Consider the following 25,639-nt stretch of genomic DNA (forward strand, 5'->3'; position numbering starts at 1 on the left):
GCACTGGAGAGTGGTATTCTGTGGAAGAGATGTTTCATTAGATTTGTTAGCTGGCTGGCAGATTGCATTTCAGCTCATAAGCTTCCAGCCATTCTCCTAGCTGCTGCAAGTGCATGCAGTGCATGTTGATGTTCACCAGTTCACCTGTCAGTGAAGAGAAACTACTTAACTTTTCAATTCACAGCAGGCAAATTAAATCTGCCAGGTTTAAAAGCACATTTTATCTACAAAAATTGGTTTTTTCCCTGAAACCTTATGAATGAAAAATGTGCATGGTACATAGGGAGAGTGTACAGGAGTACACTTCCGTGTTCAGTTCAGACTACCTAATAAGCAACATGGGTCTATCAATGTGTACCTGTACCTAAGGCAGATTTTTCTATCAGTTAATTGTTTGGCCTTTGTTTAGGTAAAGATTTAAGAAAGAGATCAGTATCAAAAGTAACTATATCGACTGATCAGATCTGGTAGTTCTTGTTTCTTTTTTATGTTAAGTGCTTAGTTATTTAAAATGAGGATGTTCTATGTTTTAGTTCATCTTCTCACCTTAGCCTAGGCTTTTAATTAACTCTTGCAACTATGTATGGGTACAAATATCCCTTTCACCTCAGGAAAAAGAACTGCAACTTCACTACCCTTGATATGTAGGTACATGGTTTGGTTCTTTATTTTGCAGAGATGATCTTGGATTTAGACTTCTCTCAGAGCAAGTCAGCCATCATCCACCAATCAGTGCTTTCTATGCTGAAGGTTTAAATAATGATTTTGTGTTTCATGGATCAATTTATCCTAAACTCAAATTCTGGGGCAAGAGTGTGGAAGCAGAACCAAAAGGCACAATGACTTTGGAGCTTCTTGAGTAAGTGGAGCAATAATAATTGAAGGGGTACAGTGCCTCATCCTTGATGATCAGAGTGCATTGGTCTCACGGCTTAGGAACAGAGGTATCCAACACCCACATCCCAAAGTCTAAGGGCAGTTCACTTTGTGGGGAGGAGGAGATGGGAAGATGAAAGGAGCTTCCATCGTTTCCCCATACATGCTGCTAATAGCACCAGTGGGGACCTGGGCCTGAATGTTCTTCAATTGCCTGAACATCAGTTCTGCTAAAGCCAGTATGTCTGAGTCCTGTTGGCTTTCTTAGTATCTTTCCATGCTAACAGTGACTGCACCAAAGTGACTGTTTTAAGGAACTGATAAAATCAGTAGCAATAGGTTAATAAAAGTCTTGGGTTTACTGACTTATTGTCATGCCCATTTCAAGACTTGGCATGATGTCTTATTGAAGGACTGACATCCTGTACAAAGATACAGTATTTTAATTTTTATTCCCTTCCCTTAGGCACAATGAAGCCTATACATGGACAAATCCTACGTGCTGTGTGCATAACATTATTGTGGGCAAACTTTGGATCGAGCAGTATGGAAACGTGGAAATAACTAACCATAAGTAAGTTAAGAATATGAACACCTTCACTTCCTGCAGGTTTGAAAAGGAAAAGCATTTGGAAGTAATTAGTGCTGTCTTGTTCTGCCTTTAGAACTGGTGAAAAATGTGTACTAAGCTTCAAGCCCTGCGGTCTCTTTGGGAAGGAGCTGCACAAAGTTGAAGGCTACATTCAGGACAAAAGGTAACAGCTTAATTCTAAATTGGAAACAAATGACTGCCCTTGGCTCTGAGAGGAGCTGTAGAACTGAATGCCTTTAACAGAGTCTGTCAACAGCATGAACCTGCAATAGCAGGGTTATGAATTCTCCAGTACCAATAATGGAGTTTTAAAAGTTGCCCTCAAAAGTTGTTCTTTCATGTATTTTTGGGGAAATAACGGGGAAATGGGGAAATAAATCTCTTTTAAGTTCCCTTGTAAACTTAGTCTGCTTCTTTCTGACAGCAAAAAGAAACTCTGTGCGTTGTATGGGAAGTGGACTGAGTGTTTGTACAGTGTTGACCCAGCTACATTTGAAGCTTACAAGAAAAACGACAAGAAAAATACAGAAGAGAAGAAAAGCAGTAAACAGGTATTACTCACATAGATATGGAATCTCAAGAGCATGATAAGACAGCTAAATATTTTAGCATTTAACAGCTTTATGATTTCCTTCACTTGCTTTCTCTTTCCTAGTTGGAGACAAAACAGATTGGATGAGTACCAATATTAAGAGATAAAATGCTTTTCTTCTCTTGAGTTTGTATTCAAACTTCCCAAAACCTGGTGTGATCTAAATACTGTCTAGTTCATTACCCGCCTTTTCCTCCCAAGTGACATGGAGGAAATAATATATGCATTAGTTGGGCCATTTCTGATAATGTATGATATAACATATTCTAGTGTGAGGATTTTGATTCTTAGAAGCAGGACAGATTAGTATCTTAACTTGATAGAAAATCACATTTTCCAGCTTTTACAAGGAATTTTTTATTGCTTTCTATTCATTTTTCACAACTGTAAAAGTGCTGGCATTTTTTTATTTTTCGTCACAAGTGATTTTTTTTTCTCTTGTGAAAAAAACCTCACTCATAATTCTTTCAAACTTCTGGCAGCAGTAAGCTTTTTGTTTAGGATGAATGGTTATGGTAACAGCATACAGTTTGGTGAAGAACTGTCACTTGGATAGTAGTTTAAAACAGGGGTTGTTTCCCTTTGGTGACTGCAGGCAGTTTTGGTTTTTTTTGTTTGGGTGTTGATAGTTTTTGAAGAAACTTATGAGAAAGTAAGTTGCTTGGAGAGCTCTGAAAGCAGTTGTGCCTGTGCAGGTTTAGATTGTTGCTGTATCTGAGCTTGCTCTCCAGTGCTTGTCATCAGGAGAGTGGTAAAGCACTGGGGATTACTGCTTCTCTGGGAGTCTGACCTGGAGAACTCTAGGGAGAAAGGAACAAATAAAAACACACCCTGTGTCTTTGTTCAGCTCTCTGCATTCTCCAACAATGCTCAAGATGATGATTGCTTTTCACTTTGAAATGCAGCACCCTGTTGCATAAAGCTCAAGCTGCAGTGTTGCTCTGAGTCTAGGAAAATGCTTTTCCTACTTAATTAACAGAACTCTTTCTCTTACATAGAAAACTGAAGGCTTTGTAATGTGAGGTATGAACCAGGCAGTCTGTGTTGAATATGTACTGCCGCTATTTTCTGTGGTTTTGGAGAATTTAGGTGAGCCAAGTCTCACATATAATGTCTGGATGTGGTTTCTCCCTTCGTGGTAGTGACAGATTCATTCAGGCACAAAAGTACACAGATTTTTAAACTTCTAATTAGAATTTTCAGCTTTATGTACTTGTTTTCCAGATATTACATTGTGCTGCATTGCTCCTAATCAATAAATATTTCTCCCTCCCTTGAGGGAACCTGCTCGGATGAGAGTCCTTTTGAAACTTATTCCATATTTTCCCCCAAATCCCTTTCATTTTTATGGAAATAAAACTTACGGAAAAATAATTTTTCAGGGCACTAAATAAGCCTTCATGCATGCAAAGTTGATATTTTACTAACATCAGAAGGGTTATAGTAGACCCACAGTTAGACCAGGGTGATTCTGCTCTGAATGAACTGGAGTCTTCTTTTAATCAAGACAAAGCATGTGCCTCATTTATAGACACCTCATTTACAGCGGTCTTGCTTTGGCAAGTGTGTTAACTATCCTCTCAGCAATATACTGAACAGTTGAATAGCACTGAGCATAATATATGGATCATTATGACAAGAGTATATGAGAATCCACATTTTACCTATTTCTCTGTAATTCTTATGCTGTTTTAAGATTTTGTATCTAACAAGACAGAAATTGCATTGTGTATTGTAGCCTTTCTATAAAAGGCTTGGGGTTCAACAGTCTGATATTGCATTGTCTTTGTTTTGATAAAAGGATAACTTTCTGATGTGTTCTTCAAATTCACAGTTTCTAAAGGATTGATCAGGATCATTTGAAGAATAAAATGACAGGTTGCCAGCACAGTTCAGATGTAGTAAAGTAAAAGCCCTGTTTATCTTTGTAAGAGCTGAGGGGCTGAACCTGGTCTGCACATTGTTCTGCTGATGGTTCATTATAAAAAACACAGTGAAGGGCTCCTCAGTGAAGCAGAATCCTCACTACTACTTCTGATTTTCTTGGAAGCGTAAAAAGTGAATCATCTCAGGAGACAGCTGAGTGCACGTTGGGTACTGGATGTTTTCAGTATTATCTGATGCAACCTTGGGAGAGCAAAGCTCATTAGCAGCAGGATTGAAGCTGCTGGCCTGTAGCCAAAGTATTTAAAGCATTAGTTGCCTTTAAGTTTGGTTTTAATCTCCGGTGATCTCTGAAACGTGCTGCTGTTTTTAGCTGTGATTGTGACACCAGGTTTTCTTGGGAGAGCCTTACTCATTGTCCAGCATGGCTTTAGTTTGATCTTCCAACATCCTCTTCTGTGTTGGAATTAATGTCAGCAGCATCAGAGCCCAGCTGCTTTAAAGCTGTGTGTAAAACAGGAAATGGTTTAGAACTAGTTCAGGTCATACCTACACTGTGATCACCAGTTACTGTCCTGCCCCAGTAACCCTCTGTGGAGATTTTACTTTCTGGGAAAAGCATTTCACAGTCCTGTGGGGGGCTATAGCTGCCTCAGCTTGCCCGTCATACGCTTTCCATAAGCTGTAGCTAATTTAGGATATTCATTTCACATTTGCACTTTGCCATTTCATTAGTGCAGTGGTTAATGCAAAGGCAGGTTCCTCTGGGCACAGAACAGTAGAAAGGGCTTTTTGTTGTGCACAAACTGGGCAGCTTTACGTGCTGGCATTTCTTTCTTGTGGAAGGATGAGGAATGTGACTTCTATTCTTCACCTTTAATGAAGCAGTAGTGAAGTTAAGTATCAGGCATGAAAATGCTTGTACTTGAGGAAACAGGACATCTCTGAAGTGGAAAAACTGGCATTTCTTAGAGCTTGAACATCCAGCTTACATCTACAAAGATGTTGATGCAAGAATCTGTTGGTTAGTGTTCCACTGGGAGGGAATTGGGAGTATGTGTGCTATGTTAATGCCTCAGTCATTGATAAGAAAAATAGTTAAATAAAATAAATAAAAATAAATAATTTTCTGTGAGTTCCAGTATTGGAATGATGGGGTGTAAATGGTTTGTGACTTCAAAGAACTGCTCTTTTCTTTGTGTGCTGCCTTTAGGTGGGCAATACCGAGGAATCAGATGAGATGCCATTGCCAGACTCTGAGAGTGTGTATGTTATTCCTGGAAGTGTTTTGCTATGGAAGATAACTCCAAGACCTCCAAATTCAGCACAGGTCAGCTATGCTTCTCCTTATTGAAAGTGTGTGCTATCCTGTTACTCCGTGTGGTTTACACATCCATTTGCTGTCTTTGTCATTAGCAAGTCTGGATTTGCCTGTTTATTGCAACAAGCCTCCCCACCACAACTGTAACTTTCTAATGTGGGGTTGGAAGGATAACTGCCACAGGGATCAGTCTAGGATTAGTGGAGTTGCTCTGGAAAATGGGATGCTTCATGTAGACAGTGGCATGGGGCCTTTCCCCATCTCATCTCTCCACCCTGCTTCCCCCACTGAGGCACCAGCCTTGTAAGAAATCACACTGAAGGGCTTTATTAGAGGCTAGGCATTTCCAAGGACAGACCTGCATGGCAAAAGTTGCTATGTGAAGGTTGCAAAGCTGGAGAACCACTAGGCAGAATACAAGGGTATTATGTCCAATTGAGAAGACAAAGAATTGGTACAGAAAAGATGACCCCACTGCATTAATCAAGGGGGAAATCTCTCTGTAGAGATAGAAAAAATACCAGTAGGACTGGAAAACGAAGTAAGTGAGAAATAGTGCACTGAGTAATTGGATACTGGCCACAAACAGAAACAGCAAGGATACTACACTGCCTGAGAGTGCAGTTTTGCTGGTATCTTGAGCAATCCTGTATTGAGTGATTAAGTAATACAAAAGCACTTGGATGTTTGTTTTTAGACAGCAGTTTTCTTTTGTATTATGACAGTAGGTAGAGGTGTCATCTTTGTCTCTGAATTTCAGATGTATAATTTTACAAGCTTTGCTATGGCTTTGAATGAGTTGGACAAAGAAATGGAGAGTGTCATTCCCAAAACTGACTGCCGGCTACGACCAGATATCAGAGCTATGGAAAATGGAGAAATAGGTAACTTCAGTTATGGACAAAGGCAACTTTATTTTTTCTTAAAACTGAGGGACTGGAAAAAAAATTGTTAGATGAACAGCTAGAGGAAGTAGCTCCCCATGCACTCCTCCATGATGCCAGGCAGTAACTCTTTAACACAACCTTCTGCAGGCTGTGTTGAGCTTCTGGTGTCACCCACCTGTACCAGGGTTGGGATGGAGCTAATTTTCTTCATAGTCGCCTATATCTGCTGCTGTGGTTCCAACTGGTGACCAGAGCAGTGTTGATAAACAGTATCTGCACAGCCTTAAGGAAATACTCATGCACTTTTCAGTTTGTCTGTTTCCATCAGCCTGATGCAGAGGAAGTGTTGTTTTGTTGTGCCAGTGCTGAGAAACGCAGTCAAAACTATGTAAGTGAAGCTGCAATGCCAAAAAATACACTTGACGCAAAATTATACTTCACTGGGAGTTGAACACTTGTGCTGCCCTAGAATAGTGAATTAGAAATACATGATGAGACTTCCAGTGAAAAGGAGTAGTGTGCTTTTAGAATATGAAAGCTGGATGGCCAGCTTTGTAGACTGAGAGCATGGGGCTCTTGTTTTCTGTGGCTTGCTAACTGGTTGGGGTAAGTCATGAAACCCTGATTCTGTTTCAGGGCGACAACTGTGAGACTGGTGATAAGTAGTCTGAGATCTAGCAATACAAACCAGTGTCATGGTGTAACACAGTGCACCTGTGTGGTTTTGTTTCTTTTTTCTCAGAAGCTAATAACCATTTCTTTGAGGCTTTTAAAAAAGTAGATCAGTGAATTCCTACAACCACTCTATCCTTGCCTGTACAGCTGATTTGTGGCCAGGATGATGGATGTATTTGGTTCAGAGCATCCCCTGTAATTTTTCTATTTAAATTTGAAGTGCAAATAGCTATGCTGTTAGCAACAGACCATATTCCTTTATGACACACTAGTGGCGTGAAGTTTGTATAGCAGCTAGTAATACACAGTGGGTTAGAAGCTGACAGGGAAAGGCTAATTGAAAGAAATAGTTAAGAGAATCATTCTTGGAAGACTTAAGATGTGTATGAAATGCTTTTTGAGGATTCAGGAAAGTGACTGACTTTCGTCTAATCTGCTTCTGAGTCTGACTTACTCCTCAGACCTTCTGATCATGCTTCCTGACAAAGAGAAGCAACTGTTCTGCGTGTTTGGGATGCTGCATTAGTGCATTACCAAAAAAATGAAGGCATGCTGCAGAGAGACAATTCTTTGTGATTTGGAAATAAGCATTCCAAACTCTGGTGATGAGGAACTAAACATCAGTAGCAACTTAACTCAAAACTCAACAAGAAGCAGGTGGCCAGACTTCTGAAATGAATTGAACATATCTTCAGTTTCCCTACTGTATGCCACCTCCCCTGACTCACATTTGCTGTCATGTGGACACATTTCCAGGGTCCTCAGGCCATGGATAAATATATATTTAGCAGTCTTAAAGACTAGGATGCCACTGGCTGATCCTGTGCCACAGCTAGCCTGGCTTTGCTCTTAGACTAAACCAGTAACCTTCAGTGTTCTGTAGCAGGCTTTCTAAATGGACATTTTCTACTACTGCCCTTATTTATTTTCTGGGTCAGATGAAGTAATGTCCCTGCCTTACATATTATGCTTTAACATCTTCTGTATTTTTGTGTAATTTTATTCCTTCAAGATCTGGCTAGTGAAGAAAAGAAGAGGCTAGAAGAAAAACAGAGGACCGCCCGCAAAAATCGTTCGAAGTCAGAGGAAGACTGGAAGACGAGGTTGGTGCCCTTGCCTCTGTATGTGTGTAGTTATGTAAAGACTTTGAACGTTCAGGTTAAGTGACAGTCTCCACTGGTGACATGCAGTGAATGTTGTGTCAGCATGAAGAGCAGACAGACAGCATCAGGTCTGGCAGTGCCGCTGTTGTGTTCGCAGACTTGGTCCCAGCAGGATGTAGTGCTTCCAGGGGGAACTGCTAGGCTTGCTCTCGGCTCTTTCCCTCGCTGCTTGCACACCCGTATGCAAATAAAAACTGTTGTCTTCTCTGAGCTCTTCTTGGTTCTGACATGACAAAGATGTTACCTCTGATGGCTACTTGTAAGGACTGTTGTTGCTGGTTAATTTATACTTGCCTAAAATTTGCATGCTTGGCCAAAGGAGGAAATGCTCCCCCCTTGTGAGCTTGCCCATGACTTCACAGCCCAGTGGCTGACAATGCCATGTTCTCAAAGTTTATCACACAGTTATCCAAGACCCTGCCTTCTTTTGGAGCAAGCCCCTAACTACAAAGGAGGAGCTAAGTGAAAAGTTAACATACTACAGACCTGCCAGTATGTTCTGGGGATTTTTGTTGGGGTTTTCTTTAAACAATGAGGAGTCAGATGTGAGCTCTTACACACGAGCTACGAAGAAACAGAAAACCTGACCGGATGAATCTAGTTTAACCAGACAAAGTCTATTTAAAAGCATAGTAGTAAGTTTGCATTATCTTCTCAGGAAGACAACAGCAGGGCTAAGCTTTAGGTAAGCAAGGTTCTTCTCTATTATTAATACAGTCAGACACTCTGGATTAAATATCTTCAACATGTTTGTAACTATAAATCACATTTTTTTGTTTTGTTTTTTGTTTTTTTTTAAATGAAGTCACCCATCATCCCAAAATCCCAGGTTTGGACATGTCTGCCTTTGTCTTTTTCCTGTGTCTGCTCTCCTGGATTGTTTGGGTTTGTTTGCATAGAGACTGATGGAGAATAACATCTTTGTAAAGCTTCTAAGTGCTGGACAGCCTTGCACCTCTTGCTTCCTTTCCTGAATTCAGAGTGGTTCTAGCTCTCACCACCTGTTTTCAAGTCTGGGATAGTTACATAGTATTTTCCAGGTGCCTGAGGTAGCTTAAATATAGCTCAAACCACCTGAGGCTGGAAATTGGGGAATTCCCATGGAGCTGTGGTTTTTGGGTTATATAATTAGCACAGATTCCATTCACAAGGTTCTGCAACCGCTGTTGTGCAGATTGTGTAGACCTGTTCAGCATGAGCCTGAGATATCCTTTAAGAACTCTTTGCTTTCCAGGGTAAAGCTTTGGCAGAAAATTCCTGGTGTCTGATTTCTTTAGTAAGAATGCCAGGTGTGGCTGCATATACAGGATGAATGTTAAGTTTAGGGAGAGTTGCGCTATGGGGGGAAAAGTGCATGTTGTGAAGATGAACTGACCTGTTCCCAGGTCATCTGTAGGTCTTATTCTGCAGTGCTTTATGAACTCAGATCTAAACTACTGTCATTTCCTTGACACAGAAAAACAGGTTTCTTGCTTTGTCTAGTAGATTTCCTCCTTCCTAAGATAATTCTCCAAAGTGCCCAGTGATTTTTTTTTTTAATATATATAATTTTATTATTCTGAATCCACTTTAGAAGTGGAGTCTTGGTGTTTCTTGAGATGATTAATGTTGAACATTTAATATTTTAGATGCTGACCAGTAATCTTAAGGCTTGAGTAAAAATATTTAATTCTGTTCTGAAATACAGCAGTGTTGATTTTGATGAAGGCTGTTTTGTATTTCCCACACCACTGACTGGTTTAGGTTTTACACACGTCTCTCAGACATAGTTCTTCCCATTGCTTTCCCTTTCCTATTGGAGTAGGTGGACACTGGGGGAGGGGCACTCTCTCCTGACCTGTACAAGTGTTGAGGACACACTAGTGAGCTGTGGGGTGGTAGAATTTCTTAATCTGAGCAGTGAGGTCACTGTAGCCCTGTCTCACAACAAATATTTGGCTTTAGCTCTGGAATGAGCTACTGTCACCAGTGCAATGGACACCTAAGGCAATTCATGCACCTCTTATTTGGGAATAGCTCCTCCTGTGGGAGAAGCAGGAGTGAGGTGTGTACAGTACTAGGAGTGAATGACTTCTGTTGACTTCAGTTAACTTAAGCAGGGCAGCAGGAGTACCACTGGAGTGTTCACCTGTTCAGTTCCTCCGGGAAGGCAACACAAGGCATTTCTTCCAGCACAGCTCTCTCAAGTCCTTTGAGCCAAGCAAGACTTGCCTGTTAGCTGCCCTCCTTTGTAACATAACCCTGCAGTACTGGTGGCCTTTAGGCTTTTGCCTTTTAAAGAGATGAAGTCATATTTGGTTCAAATGTTCTTTTTCTCATCTGAAATGTTATGGTGCTGGTGAAAGGAAGAGCAGAATTAAACAGGCTGTCTTGCAGATGATTTACTTAAGTGAGTGTGGTCACTACAGTGAGTCACAGAAACAACTGGCTTCTGCAATCAGTGAGGAGGTGAAACGAAGCTAGAGCACATTAACCACAGAAACAGTTTCTACCAAGCTGGCTCATGCCATAAATGTGGCTTGGCAAAATACAGAAGGAAGTTAAAATGCTTTTGCGGTCTGGTACTGTGCACTGTTGAGGCACAAGATTGAGTAACTGGGCCAAACAGAAAGTGGCATTCACTGTGTGCTATATGGTGCCTCCAGATTAGGCAGGAAGAGAAAAGAAAGGGAAGAAAGCAGGTGCTCAACTTCAGTGTTTCTATTAATAACCAGCTTAGTAAAAGCTTGCAAGTAACTCCATGCAGATGGAATCAGCTTTCTGGGCATTCAGATTGAGTCTCCTGCTGCCAACAGTCTAACACAACATAGTTAACTTGTAATGATCCAGAACTCTTCCCACAGTCTGTGGGTGATGTTTCATCCACACCCAGGATAGATGGCACACTTGCTATGAGTAACCTGCTGGTCAAACCAAAGGGGAGGAAGCAAATGCACAGGCAGTGGAAAAAAGACCTGTGAAGAATAGAGAGATTAGTTATATAGGGATGGCGTAAGGAAAGCCAAGGCGAAGCTGGAACTTGGCAAAGCATGCAAAGAATAACACAAATAGCTCCTATACATATGTTAACCAGAAAAGAAAGGTGAAAGAAGGTTGATGGTTTTTAAGGTGCTTTCCAACCCAGGTCACTCTAAAGTTCTATGATGAAGTGCATTGCAAAACAAGGCTTTAAAAAAACAAGGGGTAATCTAGATCGAGGGAAATAATACTTGTTTTCAGGACTGCAGTGCTTGTGGTGTTTCCATGTCTTGCAAAAACTGCTTGTGCATGCCAGAATGGTTGTTCACAACTGCTTTGAAATAAAGCTGTATCTGTCCTTTTTTATGCAATAATCTTGGTAGCTTCAAATGGCAAAACACTGGTGTCAGTAATTCCATCTCAGAGATGTTTAAGCGGTGTAGCAAATGGGGAAATGTAGTCACTGAAGATGACTTTAAACTCACTTAAGAATTTAAAACCAACAGGACTCCTGCAATAATTGTTTTGTGCAGTAAACTGCTGAAGATGCAGCAAAGCAGTTCTGAACTTGTACAATTGAGTCTTAACAGCTTTACTAACATGCTGTGTGTTTCTTTACAGATGGTTCCACCAAGGCCCCAATCCTCACACTGGCACACAGGACTGGCTTTACTCTGGCAACTACTGGGACAGAAACTACTTTAACTTGCCCGATATTTATTAAAATGCAGTAAGGAGCCTCTGACTGACACAATTAAGTCTTAATCCATTTTAATGTTTTCCCTTGTTCTAACTTATCTCCTGAAAATACTGACATGTTATCAAACAGAATATTAAGCGTCTCTGCAGTAAATCTGGTGGTACACGAGCTACAGTTTTAAAGGTAGGGGAATAACTTTTCTGGCTGATGGTGGTCCCACATGGACAAAGTCGCTGTGGTTTCAAGCTGCTCTGAGTACACCTATATTAGGTTGTGGTGTATGAGGACTAGAACACCTTCAGCTGTTCTATGAATACTTTATTTTGTAGATAACATTGGCACAAGTAAAAATGATTTTATTTATTGTGACATGGGAATGTTTAAAAAGCACACAAAGTAATTGCAATATTCTATTCTTAAATGAAGAAAAGGATGTCACTTCTGTAAAGATGTAATTTTTCATAAAGTGACTTTTCTTTTACTAAAGTAATTCCCTTTAAGTAATTCTCTGCTCAGGAGATTCCAGAAGTGTTCCCATCTCTGGAGAAGTAATGCAGTTGTTTAGGCTGGTAACATTACTCAGAGGTTATTTATTCAATGTTTTGTGCAGTGTGTTTTGAATTTTGCTCTCCTGTTTTGCTACCAACCTTATGGTTTAAGGAATTAAGAGCCATTTAAATATCTACAGATTTGATTTGAACTGCACACTAGTAACAGGTTGTAAAAGAATCTGTTTCATGCACTAGAAGTTCCGGTGCCCAGCACCACTGCGAGAACTGAATCGGTCCAAGAATGACCTAGTGAAACATGGCAGGGGGACAGGGGGACAGGACTGTGTCTGTACTGTGCAAACTCCCTGAGAGGAAGTCTTGTGCATTTCAAAGGTAGTACAGCACCTCAGTGAGGCCTCCTGTGCACAACTGCTTTACCCCTTTTCAGTGGGGTGCATTCAATCTTAGCCTGTTTATACTGAACTGTGTACAGAGCTTCTAGAGGGCAAGCTGCTCTTTGTACAATATTTTAACTGCTGTCTGGAGGTTAGTGTTAATTGAATAATTTAATTGCTACTAAATAAAGGCTTCAAAACTTCTTGCATCTAGTCTAAAGTGAGTGGTGTTCAACAGTGCTGACCCCTTCTGAGCAAGCCTCATCCAAAACCTGCTGCAGTGAGGACAGGTGCTATGTTTCCCTGTGCTCCAGGGACCTCTCTTCTTCCTAAGCAAGGAAGTCTCCTTCTAGGAGCTTGGAAGGGCTGAGGAACCGAGAGCTTCGAGTGGACTACTGGAACTGTTAATAAGGCAATGAGATGTCTTCTATTTTTATTCTAGGCACTACTCGCATTACTCAGGTCCCGATGCTGAGACGTATTTACATAGCTAAGGGAAAGCTTTTCCTTGGCAGCCTTTCTTGTGAGGGGCCAGCTCTCACAGTGACCTGTAGATGCAGGAGTTTAATGCCTGTTCTATCTATAGGAAGGTTCTACTCTGGCCAGAGCTTCTTGAAATCTGTCTTGTCTGTTGTGCAGCTTCCAGCTCCTCATTGGAACAGCTCCAGGAGATGTAGCAGTGGGCACAGTTCACACAAAGCTAACACTGGGGATGTTCAACATGGGAATGCAGTTCTAATTTGTAGCTGGCTTTTTTTTTTTTAGCATTTGCTTAACATTTATTTATCGCAATGTAGACTCCATCCATCCTGACCTCCTCCTGATGTGCAAACAGCCTCTCTTCTCCACCTGCTTAAAAAGTAACATGAACTCAGTAGATAAGTGTGGAAGAACTATCTTAGGTGCTCCCTAAATGCACTCCAAGGGGAGGGTATTTTGCCTCATTCTGAATCTTACACATTACACAAATGCTAAAAGGCTACAGGCAAGAATATGTGTATTAATGTGAGATTAAAAATGTGGTTTTTTCAGACTAAAATCAGAGCAGGACTTACAAAGAGTAACAAGCAGAGGAAAGCAGTGTGGATATGTTATATAGGACAACTAGTTTAACTAATCGTCTCAAACATTATTTTATTTTGAAAAAGGTTAAATTAAGTTTCTAGTAGTAAAATCCAAACAGTATCATGTTCCTATGTGGGAAGAAAGCTTACTACTTCAGTACCCCCTGCTCTGGGCATGGGGGCTGAAGTACTGGTAGTCTGTCCTTGCAGTACTGTAACTTTCTGCAGGAGCACTTATTATTGTGTGCTACTGCCAGCTGGTCTTTGCAGACATCCCATCAGCCAGAGGGTTAGCAGCTGGGAAAACATTGGCTGTGCATGGCTTAGCTGCACTTGCAGCTTCAGAATTAGAATCAGGGATTGCTGATTTCTCATCAGGGAAGGTAGTGGATCTCCTCCTTGCACCAGCATCTGGCTATCCAAAGATGGCATGGGTAGAAAAAGGTTTCCAGTCCTGTGTGTTCTGAACATCAGAACTCACTAGAACAAAAAGCGGATAATTTCCTCACTTCATTTTTCTTGCATCACATAATTTGGAGCAAATATTTATGACAGCTGACCATGTCATTGGTCTTTTCCCCTGAAAAAGCTAAGCACTGCCCAGGAATAAAGATCCCCACCTCCAGCAGGAAAAAGGCTTTGTGCTAATTTTTGTCTCAACTCAGTTAGACAACAGAAGGTCCACACATTAGAGTGCGGTGGATGTCCCAGGCACCTGAGGCTAAAAAGACAGAAACAATTGTTGGAATCAGGAGCAGCAAGTTCCAGTCATATTGTAAATCTTTGTCTTAAACAAACACACCTAGGCCTAGGAAAAGCAAGCATGATATAGAAGGAATCTGGGACAGCAAACACAGTTTGGTATGTGAGTGACAAACACCTGCAACTTAGAAAATAAAATAAAAATGAAAAAATAAAATGTTCATTGTCAGAGCAGAGGCTCTTGTTTCTGGTATTTCTGAAACTGAACTTTGACAAACTTCCCTGAAAGTTTGGGGTTTTTTACAAAAAGCCACTGTTAATCTATTAATCTACCTAAGATCAACTCTCCTTTACAAAAGGCTCTGCTGTTCCAGGGAGACTGGGGGCAGGACAGCTCCACACTGGAAGATTTCTCCTGCAGCAAGGGCTGAGCCAGGCCCATGCCATCACAGAGAGGAGATGCTGCTGAAGGCCTCACCTAGAAAGATGGACAAAAGCTTTCTTGCTCTTTGTGGAAAGATGACCAGTGCTTGGCCCACTTAGCCCAGCTGCAGAAACTTATCAACTCCAGCAACCACAGGCAACCACCACCATTTTTTTTCTAACTGGAAAAACATAGATCACTGATGGATTAAATGATCTTTTAGGCAAGTAGAATCAAAACTAGGGCTCCAACTAGTCCAGCTCACCTTAGTCACAGGGAATATGGCTTACATCTTAGGTCCCTAACACCTGCTTCAGAAAATAGTTTTTCGGCAAGATCATTTGGCATCAATGGGCACATTCCCATTACTTATACCAATCTCTTGATTGCCCTCAGGAGTACTGGCCAGAGGCACACTTCTTGGACCAAATGGCAGTGAAATCTAACACAAGCATTGGGGCCAGACAGACAGTGTTGGTTCAGTGGTTTCTTAGAAGTCATCTCTAACCCTGCATTGCACTGACAAGAGGTGATCTTCCATTTGTTTACCAGTAAGCTGTAGAGCTGGAAGCTGGAAAAGGAAAGATGACATGAGTGCCCAAACTTTCTTACCAGACAAGACAAACCTGCCAAATTTGATTCCACTTGTGCTGCAGATTTTGTTCTCTCAGGATGGCAATTAAATAATCATCAGATGGGCCTAAGGTAGTACTTGAGGCCTGCATTTAATGGCTGCTTCACCTTTAACAGAAAATTTGTTCAGTCTACAAAAGGAATTACTTTGGAGACCGCTCCATAAAAGATAGAACCTCTGCATCCATAATCAGCTCATCGCCCCAACACAATGATATAACCTCACTGGTTGAGGTAACCTTGGTTTCACTGCAGAAAGGTACAACTTGTAATGGATTGTTAGGATGGTGGAGGTGAAAGGCAATGATTCTCTGTAAAACCAGCACAGTAGTAGAAGAGAAGCCAAGTCTTTCAATGCATCACGAGAGCTCAGCACTGAGCTGCTTTCTGAATGACATCAGAAAGTATGAGAGAAATTATTTGAAGCATTACAGAGCTAAATCCTTTCTGAAAAAACATTATTCTGCCTGCCAGCCCAAGCCAAGTCAGACCCATTTATAACCTGTCAGTACTGGGCAATCCCACAGAAAGGAACAGCTGCCTTGTAGCTGTGCAATCCAGTTAGCTCCCTCCTGGTGCATGAGTCCCAAATCCTATACTGGCACTGTGGGTGGGAGACTCCAGAGGAAACCTTGTTCCTAGTGCAGGTGCAGTGAGTGTCACTGCCCAGGTGCCTCCTGGAGGGTTGGACAGGGATGTGTCCCTAGCACAGGCATTCAGATGACAACTTCTGAATTATGCAGCCACTCTCTCATCACAGTTGAAAAGTCACGGCACTCAGGCAAAGTCCCCAGTGACTGGAGAAAATGGACTATCACATCTGTTTTTAAAAAAAGGTGATGAGGACTGTAGGAGCTACTAACCACTCAGCCTTACCTCTGTGCCTGGTAAGATCATGGTACAGATTATATGGAAGGTAGAGAGGTGGTTAAAGACAGCCAACACGAGCTGCAGCTTCTCCCAGGGCAAATAATACCAGACTGATCTAGTGGCCTTAGATGATGGAGTGACTACATTAGTGGACAAGGGATGAGCTACAGATGTCATCTACCTGGACTTCTGGAAGACCTTTAACAGTCCCTCCCAACATTTCTGGCAGCTAAATTGCAAGATATATGGGTTTGATGGACAAGGAAGTGGCTAGATGGGTGGAAACAAACCAGCAGTAAGTGGACCCTCAAGGGTCTGTACTGGAACCAAAAGTTTTGGTAACAAGTCTGTAGCAGACTTGTTACTGTCTCTTCAGTGACAGCAGGATCAACTGCACCCTCAGCAAGTTCACCCATAACACCAAGCTGAGTGTGGTGCAGTTGATTTACCAGAGGGAAGAAATGCCATCCAAAGGGACCTGGGCAGGCTTGAACAATGGGTCCTTCAGCCAAGGCCCAGTGCAAGATCTTGCATCTGCCCCCAGCATTCACACGTTCCCATGAACCACTGCCTTTTCCCCCTCCCCACAGTACCATGAAACCTGCTTGTGCTTTGTGGTGCTGGCTTGCCTAATGGCCAGCACACACAGAACCCTTCTAAGTAAGTGCCTTTGCCAAAACCCATTTTCCTCACTAGCAGCCAAGCCAGATGTTTCTTCCCAGCACAGGATGAGAGCAATTCTTCCCTCAGCCTCGGGCTATAATGTCATCACACAACGTAATGCTGCAACTTATGGAAAGCAGAAAGGCTGTGGCCACATCCTACCCCTCTGCCAGCTGCAGTGAAGGGATGGGTGCACAGACCATCCCCTGCTTTTACAGCCTGGCCTTTTAAGACAGGTGACATACAAAATCCAAGGGATTTGAACCAACAAACTGCAAAATACAGCACCTGAGAAGCAGTGTTCTTTGGTGGCCTCTGGCAGGGACTCAGAGGACACAGCTGGAGACTGTAACCTCTTCAGCCACACCCCAAGAGGAAGGAGGTTATTCCTTCATAAAGGCTTTGTTTGTACTGTGGAATCTTATGATTGCAAGGGCAAACCCTGAAACAAACCTCACCTGCCCAGGTGATCGGGGAAGGTTACATTTGCTTCCCAGCACATGTTATTAGTAGGTACACACATCATCATCTGTTCCAATACAACAAGCACAAAAAAGGTCACTGTGTAGTGCTGTATTTTCAAGGTTACCACTGTGTTTTGGAGGATCATGAAGACAGAAAGATCACAGGGGCAAAGCATGATCAGGAGTCTGCTGAGGGATAAAACTTTAACTACCAACATTGCTGCAGATCAGCCTTCATTACAGTTAGAAAACCATCATCTACCTACCTACCTGCTCTTGCATTCTTGGATGTCTGCATCTCCACACAAACCTGATGGGAACTCCAGCAGTACTGAAGATTTAAAACACTTGGGTGCTAAAGCATTTAAAAAATCTACAATAGCTTCTTTTTAAAAGTAACATGCTTGCAGCAGAACTCTCTGCTAATCTTGAATGACTTTCAAGTTTATTTACAGGAAAGTATGCTAATGGTACACTCACCATAAAATGCTTCTTGAATGCTTAATAATTTCTCAAGAAAACTTCTCACATTATCTCTTCAGTCCTGGAGAGTGACAACACATACAACAATATTTAAAACATTAAATATTTGTATGTTATGACTTGTGAAATTAGGAAGAGCTTCCTATAGAAAGAGTATTTCAAGAATATACATATATGAGAAGTAGAAAACACATCATTTTGGAATAGGGAGAGTAATCCAAAGTCTAGATTTCTGTACTGAGAGCATACAGAAGCAATATCAAGCATATAATGCCTTGATAAAGGCATTGCACATACCTGACTGCAAAGGTAGCCATGATTATTTTGAAACCATCCTCAATGAACATAGAGCAGAGGAGAATATGCACATTTGCTTCTCTGGAAAACTTTAAGAACTCCACATCTGCAAAGCTCTGCACAGCAAAAGCTTTAAAGAAGCTTAAGTACAGATGTCATAAACCACAGAAAAATATATTACCAGAGGTGACAGAACTGAAGCATAAACCTCCGTAAATATCTGAAAAGGCTGCAGGACCTAACAAAATTGTGTGTGTCTGAAACTAAAGAGCAGCTATAGGAAAAAATACGTCTGGAAACTAATTCACTGTGCTGGAACACAATGCTGGTTTTGGAAGCCATCAAGAGCAACATACCAGGTACTGTACTTAACAAACATCAATCACCCTTTGGCCCCATAGGGAAGGGCCTATCAGCCCACAAGCAGCCTGCCCAACTCAGGTCATTGCCTTGTCCTGCCACCTTTTGCCCCTTTGCAAAGGTAACAGCTTCCAGGAAATGTTGAAATCTGCCTGGGCAGAAGTTCAGCAAAGCAAGGTCCCAGATATGCCTTATTTTCCTACCAGAAAAGGGATCAGGCCATTCATTTACTGAGAAGAAGTCTATGTCCCATAGTACAACTATCTTTTTTCAATACAGTAAACATTGCTTTTAGTGAAAGTCTGAGAGGTCTTTATTACAAAAATTATTTTGCTTATCAAATTCTGACAATCTCTTTCTCCCTTCTTTCTCAAATCCTCAACTCAAACCAGTAATTTTTTTTCTTTTAAACCCTTCCCCCCTGCCCACCTGGGCATCTCCTCTAGGTAAGCACAGATTGCCAGAAATGCCTGAAGAACACTGAACAACAGCCAGTCCCACTGAGCTTAACAGATTACTGGACTGGAACACCATCATGGAACAGGTCACATCAAAATACAAGCAGCATTTTGGAAAAACCAGCAATGGAAAAATTAGGGCTAACAGTAAGACTACTGCACATGAACTCCCCATGGCTGACTCTCACTGGTGGTCAAAACACAGGAGGTTCAGTAGATGGTGAATATCTTGAGGCAATTTGCAAAGAGGTTCTGAGCAGAAGCAGGGAAGAAACATGCAACTAACCACACCTACCCTGGTAATCTGTGGTGGGTCCAGCTGTGGGGTCCAAACACATAAAAAAAAGTGATCAAAAATAGAAATAATTCAGTATTTAATTCTGGAAGGGCTGCCTCAAGTTGAATTTCTGTGTAGTAGGAAATGGGGTGCTGGAAAGAGGCCAAGTGATCAGGAATCCTTTTCACCATCTCCTAACAATGGCACACATTTTTGACTTGAACAAGTCTCTTCTAAATTTCACCTTTCCTTTGTGCTCTAGGCTGCCTGCAAAGCTTCTGACAGATGCCACTGGCTGCCCAATTGCCTTAAAATAAAAAGATAAGCATAAATTTACTTAAGATTACCTTTAACAATATTTGTTTGGGATTGCATAACATCTAATGAAAGTGCTTCCTACCACTTTTGGTGTTTCATAATGACTGCTGGAAAGGGAAGCTGAGTGCTGTACAGGCTATTCTGCTTTCACCCCACCGCAAGGTTTGATCAGCCCTACGCCAACCTAACACCCACTTCTGTTCACACTTCAGCAGGTACAGAGCAGTTCTTAAACACAAGTACAATCAATGGAAAGACATTCACATTGTTGCAAACTGAAAAGCAATTCTATACAGCACTTGGGGAATTTTATTTAGGAATAAAGCATAACTAGAATATGAAACAAGCATTCTAAGTCAGAGAATAAATTGAAGTGCTTGCTTTAGAGTAAATTAGAAACACTTTTCAAAGGTGCAAGAATGCAATAAATAAAACTGTATGTAGTTCCTTTTCTTCAATGAAGAACAAGTGAATTTGATACTTTAAAAACATACCTTACAGCTCCATTGACTTTATGGTTGAGCACAATGTGACATGTAACTCGCTTGCTAATCCAGGAAGCTGTAATTATACTGGAAGAAAAAAGGCTGGAGGCAATTGCTGACTGGAAAACTTTGTTATAGTCACTTAACATCCCACAAATTTTCCCAGAAGTTGGTATCATCTTGTTCAGGAGGCCACCACTTAGAAGTCAAACTCCAGAAGCAAAGGAACAAAATTCATGTCCACATTTCTTTTAATTTTACTCAGAAATATAAAAGTGCAAGTTCTGTAAATTAACAACATTTACAGTACATCACAATAAATATGCCACCTTGTGACATCTAAAAATTCTAGTTATTTATTTGAAATGAGTCGTACTGAGATAAAAACTGCATCAACATCAACAAAAAATACCTGTCCCAGTAAAGATGGCCTTAATATATTAATTAGCAAGATGCATATTCCATTATTGCTATTAGACCATGCCTCCGAGTTCCAAAGTATAAAAACTTACTAGTTTACACAAAAGACCATTGTTTTTTTTTCTCATCACAGGCACAATCTAATATAAAAAATAATTTTGCCATATACAGTGTAGGAGGGTCTCCTACGAGGGCGGGGGGGAAATTAATACAGAAACATACAGTTGTGGTGATTTGCTAAGCCCACAGGAAAGCTGCACAGAGTTATTGAACTGTTACATGAACATATAGTGTCTTTCTATACCCACTCCTGGCCTGGTAAGAACAGGCCTTTTAGTAAATTTACTACAGTTTTCTAGCTACCTCCAAGGATGCAGACTATAAATATCCCAACACAAATCGCATGCAGGTGCTTTGTGTCCTGAACAGCCAAGTCTCACATCATATTTAAGGAGTGTATTTAAAAAGAATTTTGCCAGTAGCTGCACCATTCCCAGCTATTTACCCAGAACAGACTGTCTGATTACAAAACATTAAAAGTCAGATAGGACAAAGTAAGATTTAAAGTACATTAAAGCCCATTTTTAAAATAATTATTTGAACTCTAAGCAGTCACTATATACATATATAATATATCATTTTCTAGTCAATACTTATTTGGATTGACCAAATAAGGTTGAACACTCATTTATGACTCTATTATTGTCAAAGTCAAATAAAAAAAATGCAGTGTAGTACCTGTAACACTCCTAGACTATAGAAAAATAAAATGCTTTTTAAAGAGTTCCTCCTCTCCTTCAGGAACTGCAACAGAAGTGTTAAACTGCTCTAGGAATGCCTTTCATAGCAGAACTGTATCTTTCTAGAGAGAAATGGAAGTGTCTCAACCATTTCATTTGGCCTACCAAACAGGACATTACTTCTCTCCTCCATATCAGTCTTGCTTTAGATGTAACCTCAAAAGCAAATCAATGAAGGTTAGGTGTGGGCAAAGTCTAGAACTTTGGCAGCATGCTCTACAAAAAGCTAAAAAGAAACAAAAAAAAAAAGCTTAAGCTAAGGAACTGTTTAAGGCAACCTGACCAAAGTAAAGATAAGGCTTTTGGATAACTATTTCCAAGGATATCCAGTTTTCTTAGCTTTGCAAAGTAATGTAATTCAACTAACGTTATGGTCAGATTTCCATTCATAAGCTTCTTTAAAAAAATATTTACCTTCCTAGAATATAATATTAGCTGAATATAAAATATAAGGGAATACTACAAATTACAGACAGAAGTAAAAAAAAAAAAGCTACAGATAAGCACATTGATGGCCAAGTATTAAAAATTATATGTTCATCACAAAAGTTTTAGGCTCTCTGAGGTATTTCAATAACTTCACAGGCTTGAAATACTTATACAGAGACTGAAGATATTGTAATATTGATGTAACTACCAAAGCAGATTTGTGGCTTGGCATTTTGCTTGGTTGTGGGTTTTTAAAATATCTTTAAAAGTCACTACTGTAAGGATCCAGTAGTTTGAATGAAAAACATGTAAAATCTTAACATAATATTCAGAATATAAGAGCCAAAATAAGAACTGCCCAAGCAGTAGCTGCATGTCAAAGTATTTGTCTGGAATGTACCAGAAGCAAAGAACCTAAATATTGACATCACTCATATCACAAATATGAGCTGGGGAGGGAGGGAAGGAATAAAGGATAAAAGGGGGTGAGAGGTTTAAAATTCACCATTAGCCATCATGAGGTAACTGGCATAAGCCACTAAAATTTAGTAAGATGTGCTTTTTGTGGCTGAACAGTTTTCCTTCTCCTCCTCCTCCTGTGTACTGGCTGACACTTGGAGAAAAAGGAGTATTCTATTTCCAGCTTCAACATTTAAACCAATTACTTATATTGCATTATTCTGACCAAATCAAAAGTGCTTCTCCTGGCAAATTTTAGATGTAGCTGTTTTAAAAAGTAAAAATCAACCTTGCCAATGTTGTTGAAGCAAATCATGTGCTTGTTTAGGCTCACCCACGGAGTTACAAGTAATTGTGTTCAGATTGGTTTAAACAAAATAAAAAAATGAAGAGTTAAAAACACAAGGTCACTTAACCTTCTTCCTGGTTGATGTACCTTTAGTTAAAATTGTAATGTTTTTACTCAGCTATACCAACTCTGACCATACTAGGAAAGTGTCTCTGGCACAAGTGGTTTTCAGAAGAAAAGCTGGACTTCCCAACAGCTCTTTCTTCTGCTTCATCCTAAAGTGCAGGAACTGTGGGAAAGGATGGCAAGCCTTCCTGTCAGTCACTGTGGAACCACTTCCCTTAGAGAGGCTAAGGCTGCGTGTATGCGGACGTGCAATCTGTTCTCAAAGTCATAGCTAGCAAATTCCTCCTGAAGGGAAAAAAAAAACAAGGTAAAAAACCTCAAACATATACCTATTAACCTCCTTCACTTCAGGATATGAAGATATTTTTGCTATTAATGCTTAAAAAATAATGTTACAAAAGAGTCCAAAGAAAAGAGGTGAACTGGCAATTGCATGTTGTAATATCCTCACACTACCCACAGCAAAGGAATTATTGCAAAAATTCCTAGTTGGTAAAGAGAGCAGACTGGAGTCCATAAAGTTCTGAAAGGTTCTACTAATCCACAAGCTCCAGAAAATCCCAACAGGCCCAAAGCAGGAACCAGTTGGAACAGACAAGGAATGGAGAATTGTCATTTCCAAAACTTCTGAAGCCAAATATTGGTTGAAAAACTTATCAAGGTTCTAACACTGCAGGTTCTAACTGCTGTCAGTGATACGGGCTCTATGTGATGGCTGACCTAGCAGCACTTATCTATGGAGCACACATAAATGTGTATCATGCACATTAATGCACATCTATGTGACAGGAGTTGTAGATTACAGGTGAGGGACACCACCACTTAACACCCATTCCCTCTGCCCCAAACCCCTGAAAACACAATCTGCCCTTTCATCTCTGACAGTTAAATTAGAAAATGCCTTAGTTTTTACCTTGGCTTGGAGGAGTAAGGTTTTGCCTCTTGGCACAGTCTACAAAAAGACAAACATTGCATTGGAAACACATCACAAATGTTACAGAAAATACTTTAAGTAAATGAGATGGTGAGACCGAAGCAGCATCTCTACCTTTGAAAAAGGTACTGAGCAGACAAAACCCTCTCAAATTAGGAAACTGGAAATACTAAAGAGGCACAAAGAAGCACTGTAATGTATTTCTAGTCTTTTAAAAAAGGAGAAATTACATAAATTATAAAATCCTATTCCCTTCTCTTTCTTAACCATTATGGAGCTCTACCACAACACCCCAGCTATTAAATAAAACTTTGTATAAACAGGATCCACTCATCTCTAGTTCTAGCTCTCGCTTTCCCCTACCCCATCCCACTTTATTGAAGTCAAGCATCATTTACTTTCTCATTTTCTGAGTGCCACAAGAGGGAGTTTCCTCCACATCCTTCATATGCTAAATGCTACCACAGCTCCTTCAGCTGAGGCTTGATCAGCCTCAAACACCCTACATGAGGCACATTCAGCTAAAGGAAGGACAGAAGGACTGCTCTCACATTCTTCAAATCTTAACATACCTTCACTACCCACCACATTTTGTTTTGGTTTTTTTTGGTTTTTTTTTAGTGACACTAGACATGATCAAATTTAAACATAAATGTGGAAAGAAAGGCAGCAGGAACATTATGGAACTCGGACCTTCTTTCCAGGCTTCAAAGCCCAACTCTAAGTCAAAGGACAGGATGGTTTTCAAAAAGAAAATTAGTTTAAAAGCATTTTCTAGTTCTATCCTTTGCCATGATAATTGTTTTTAATGAAAGATTTTCCTCTCCTTCCACCTTTAAGGGGAAGGTTCAGCTCAGCTAACTAAACCTGACAACACCAAAACCAACTGAAAACAGAATCTTAAGAATATGAGATACTATCAGCCCAACTACTTCATACACTACATACAGTGAAGTGGGGGGGTTCAAGTGACTACCCTGTAAGCACTTCCTCTCTAACTTGCCATCTGATTAATGACACAAGGTGGCATAACTCCAAGGACTGGAGTTACACATTTGAGGAGGGAAACAGCACCAAGAGTGCTGCACAAGTTGCTCTGGTTTAAGGTTCTCTGAGGTAGGGTACGTGCAAAGACCTGAACAATTAATTGTACCATCAGCCAAGCCATTTGGGCAATCTGAAAGCCAGGTGAATGATCATCTTCCTCATCCTGGAAAACAAAACCTTCACTTCTCAGAGTGGAAGTCAAAATGCCCACACAAACAGCTTTAATGGAATTTAAATGACTGGGAGAAACCCACTTGCTATTTTAGGAAGGCATCAAATTCTATTTTGGAGAGGATAAGTACAGGTGAACTTTGAATGGCATTCAACAGGATATTAAATAGATAAGAAAAGGACCATAGGCATCTACCACACTAAATACTCCCTGTGGACAAGAAATCCCTGTCTACCAAGGGCATTCTGGTCAGGCCTTTGTTGCCACCATCAGCAGGAACACTCTCAATATTAAAAAACTTTGTGACCTAAAACACATTCCATTTCTTGGATTGAACCCCCTTCCCCCACAAAGTCGTAAGCTTCTTTGTGGTAGGTATAAAACAAATTTTTAAAACTTAATATGCACAGTCACCTACAAGCTTTGTTTCACTCATTGCACAGTGGTATGTTGACTCCTTCCACTACTTTTCTAAGTTTAAAAATAGGTCATGCTATTACCTCTGGATTGTCTAACAGGATACAGCCAAGTTCATAGCAAGCATATGGCTGGACATACAAGTTGCTTTGACGGCAGAGTTCATCTTTAGCAGCTCGCTGAAAGTACTGTGAAAATGAAAGGGGAAAAAAAGAAACCAAAGACTGTAGAGGTACATTAAAATTGACTGGTTGTTACTTCCAAACAATGCAGAAGCACCATTCAACTTTAAGCTGCAGAAATTAGCCAAATCTAAAATGAGAATGCATTAAAAATTTACAGTGGTATAGCTTCCTAGATGTTTTCACCAACACTACTGTACCAAAGAAAAATTATTAGTTTGGATTTTTACCAAGTATTAAAGTGACTGATTCAAGAGTTTTCCAACTTCCTTCTGAAAAAAGATACTAGCTCTAACAAGAAACTGTGACATCAAAGATGAAGTACCCAAATT

At 40.5% G+C, this 25,639-nt stretch overlaps 3 protein-coding genes across 8 annotated transcripts in view; 1 reads left to right on the plus strand and 2 right to left on the minus strand.

The window, feature by feature from the left end:
• The window catches only part of OSBPL1A (oxysterol binding protein like 1A), a 76,342-nt gene extending 63,599 nt beyond the window's left edge, over positions 1–12,743 (plus strand). For all 6 annotated transcript variants that reach the window (XM_088051462.1, XM_005517210.3, XM_014256290.2 and 3 more), the window contains 8 exons: positions 677–859; positions 1,343–1,450; positions 1,542–1,631; positions 1,893–2,019; positions 5,158–5,274; positions 6,026–6,149; positions 7,840–7,930; positions 11,570–12,743. In XM_088051462.1, the coding sequence (XP_087907588.1) occupies positions 677–859; positions 1,343–1,450; positions 1,542–1,631; positions 1,893–2,019; positions 5,158–5,274; positions 6,026–6,149; positions 7,840–7,930; positions 11,570–11,672 (943 nt within the window). In that variant the 3' untranslated portion in view covers positions 11,673–12,743. The remainder of the gene's footprint in view (positions 1–676; positions 860–1,342; positions 1,451–1,541; positions 1,632–1,892; positions 2,020–5,157; positions 5,275–6,025; positions 6,150–7,839; positions 7,931–11,569) is intronic.
• A 121-nt stretch (positions 12,744–12,864) lies between these two features.
• CABYR (calcium binding tyrosine phosphorylation regulated) lies at positions 12,865–16,254 on the minus strand. Its single transcript, XM_088067909.1, is given in 5 exon segments — positions 12,865–14,114; positions 14,117–14,367; positions 15,437–15,506; positions 15,509–15,668; positions 16,234–16,254. Coding segments are annotated over 5 exon segments (771 nt in total). The 3' UTR covers positions 12,865–13,845.
• Positions 16,255–20,131: 3,877 nt separating this feature from the next.
• Positions 20,132–25,639, minus strand: part of TTC39C (tetratricopeptide repeat domain 39C) — a 37,844-nt gene continuing 32,336 nt past the window's right edge. Inside the window, exons 12-14 of the mRNA XM_005517211.3 lie at positions 25,209–25,313; positions 23,469–23,507; positions 20,132–22,840 (exon numbers count right to left, since the gene is read on the minus strand). Coding sequence (XP_005517268.2) covers positions 22,751–22,840; positions 23,469–23,507; positions 25,209–25,313 — 234 coding nt within the window. The 3' untranslated portion in view covers positions 20,132–22,750. The remainder of the gene's footprint in view (positions 22,841–23,468; positions 23,508–25,208; positions 25,314–25,639) is intronic.

Source organism: Pseudopodoces humilis, chromosome 1 (assembly GCF_049639895.1).
Source record: "Pseudopodoces humilis isolate 2021_Gansu_Grassland_sample_001 chromosome 1, ASM4963989v1, whole genome shotgun sequence".
Taxonomy (NCBI): domain Eukaryota; kingdom Metazoa; phylum Chordata; class Aves; order Passeriformes; family Paridae; genus Pseudopodoces; species Pseudopodoces humilis.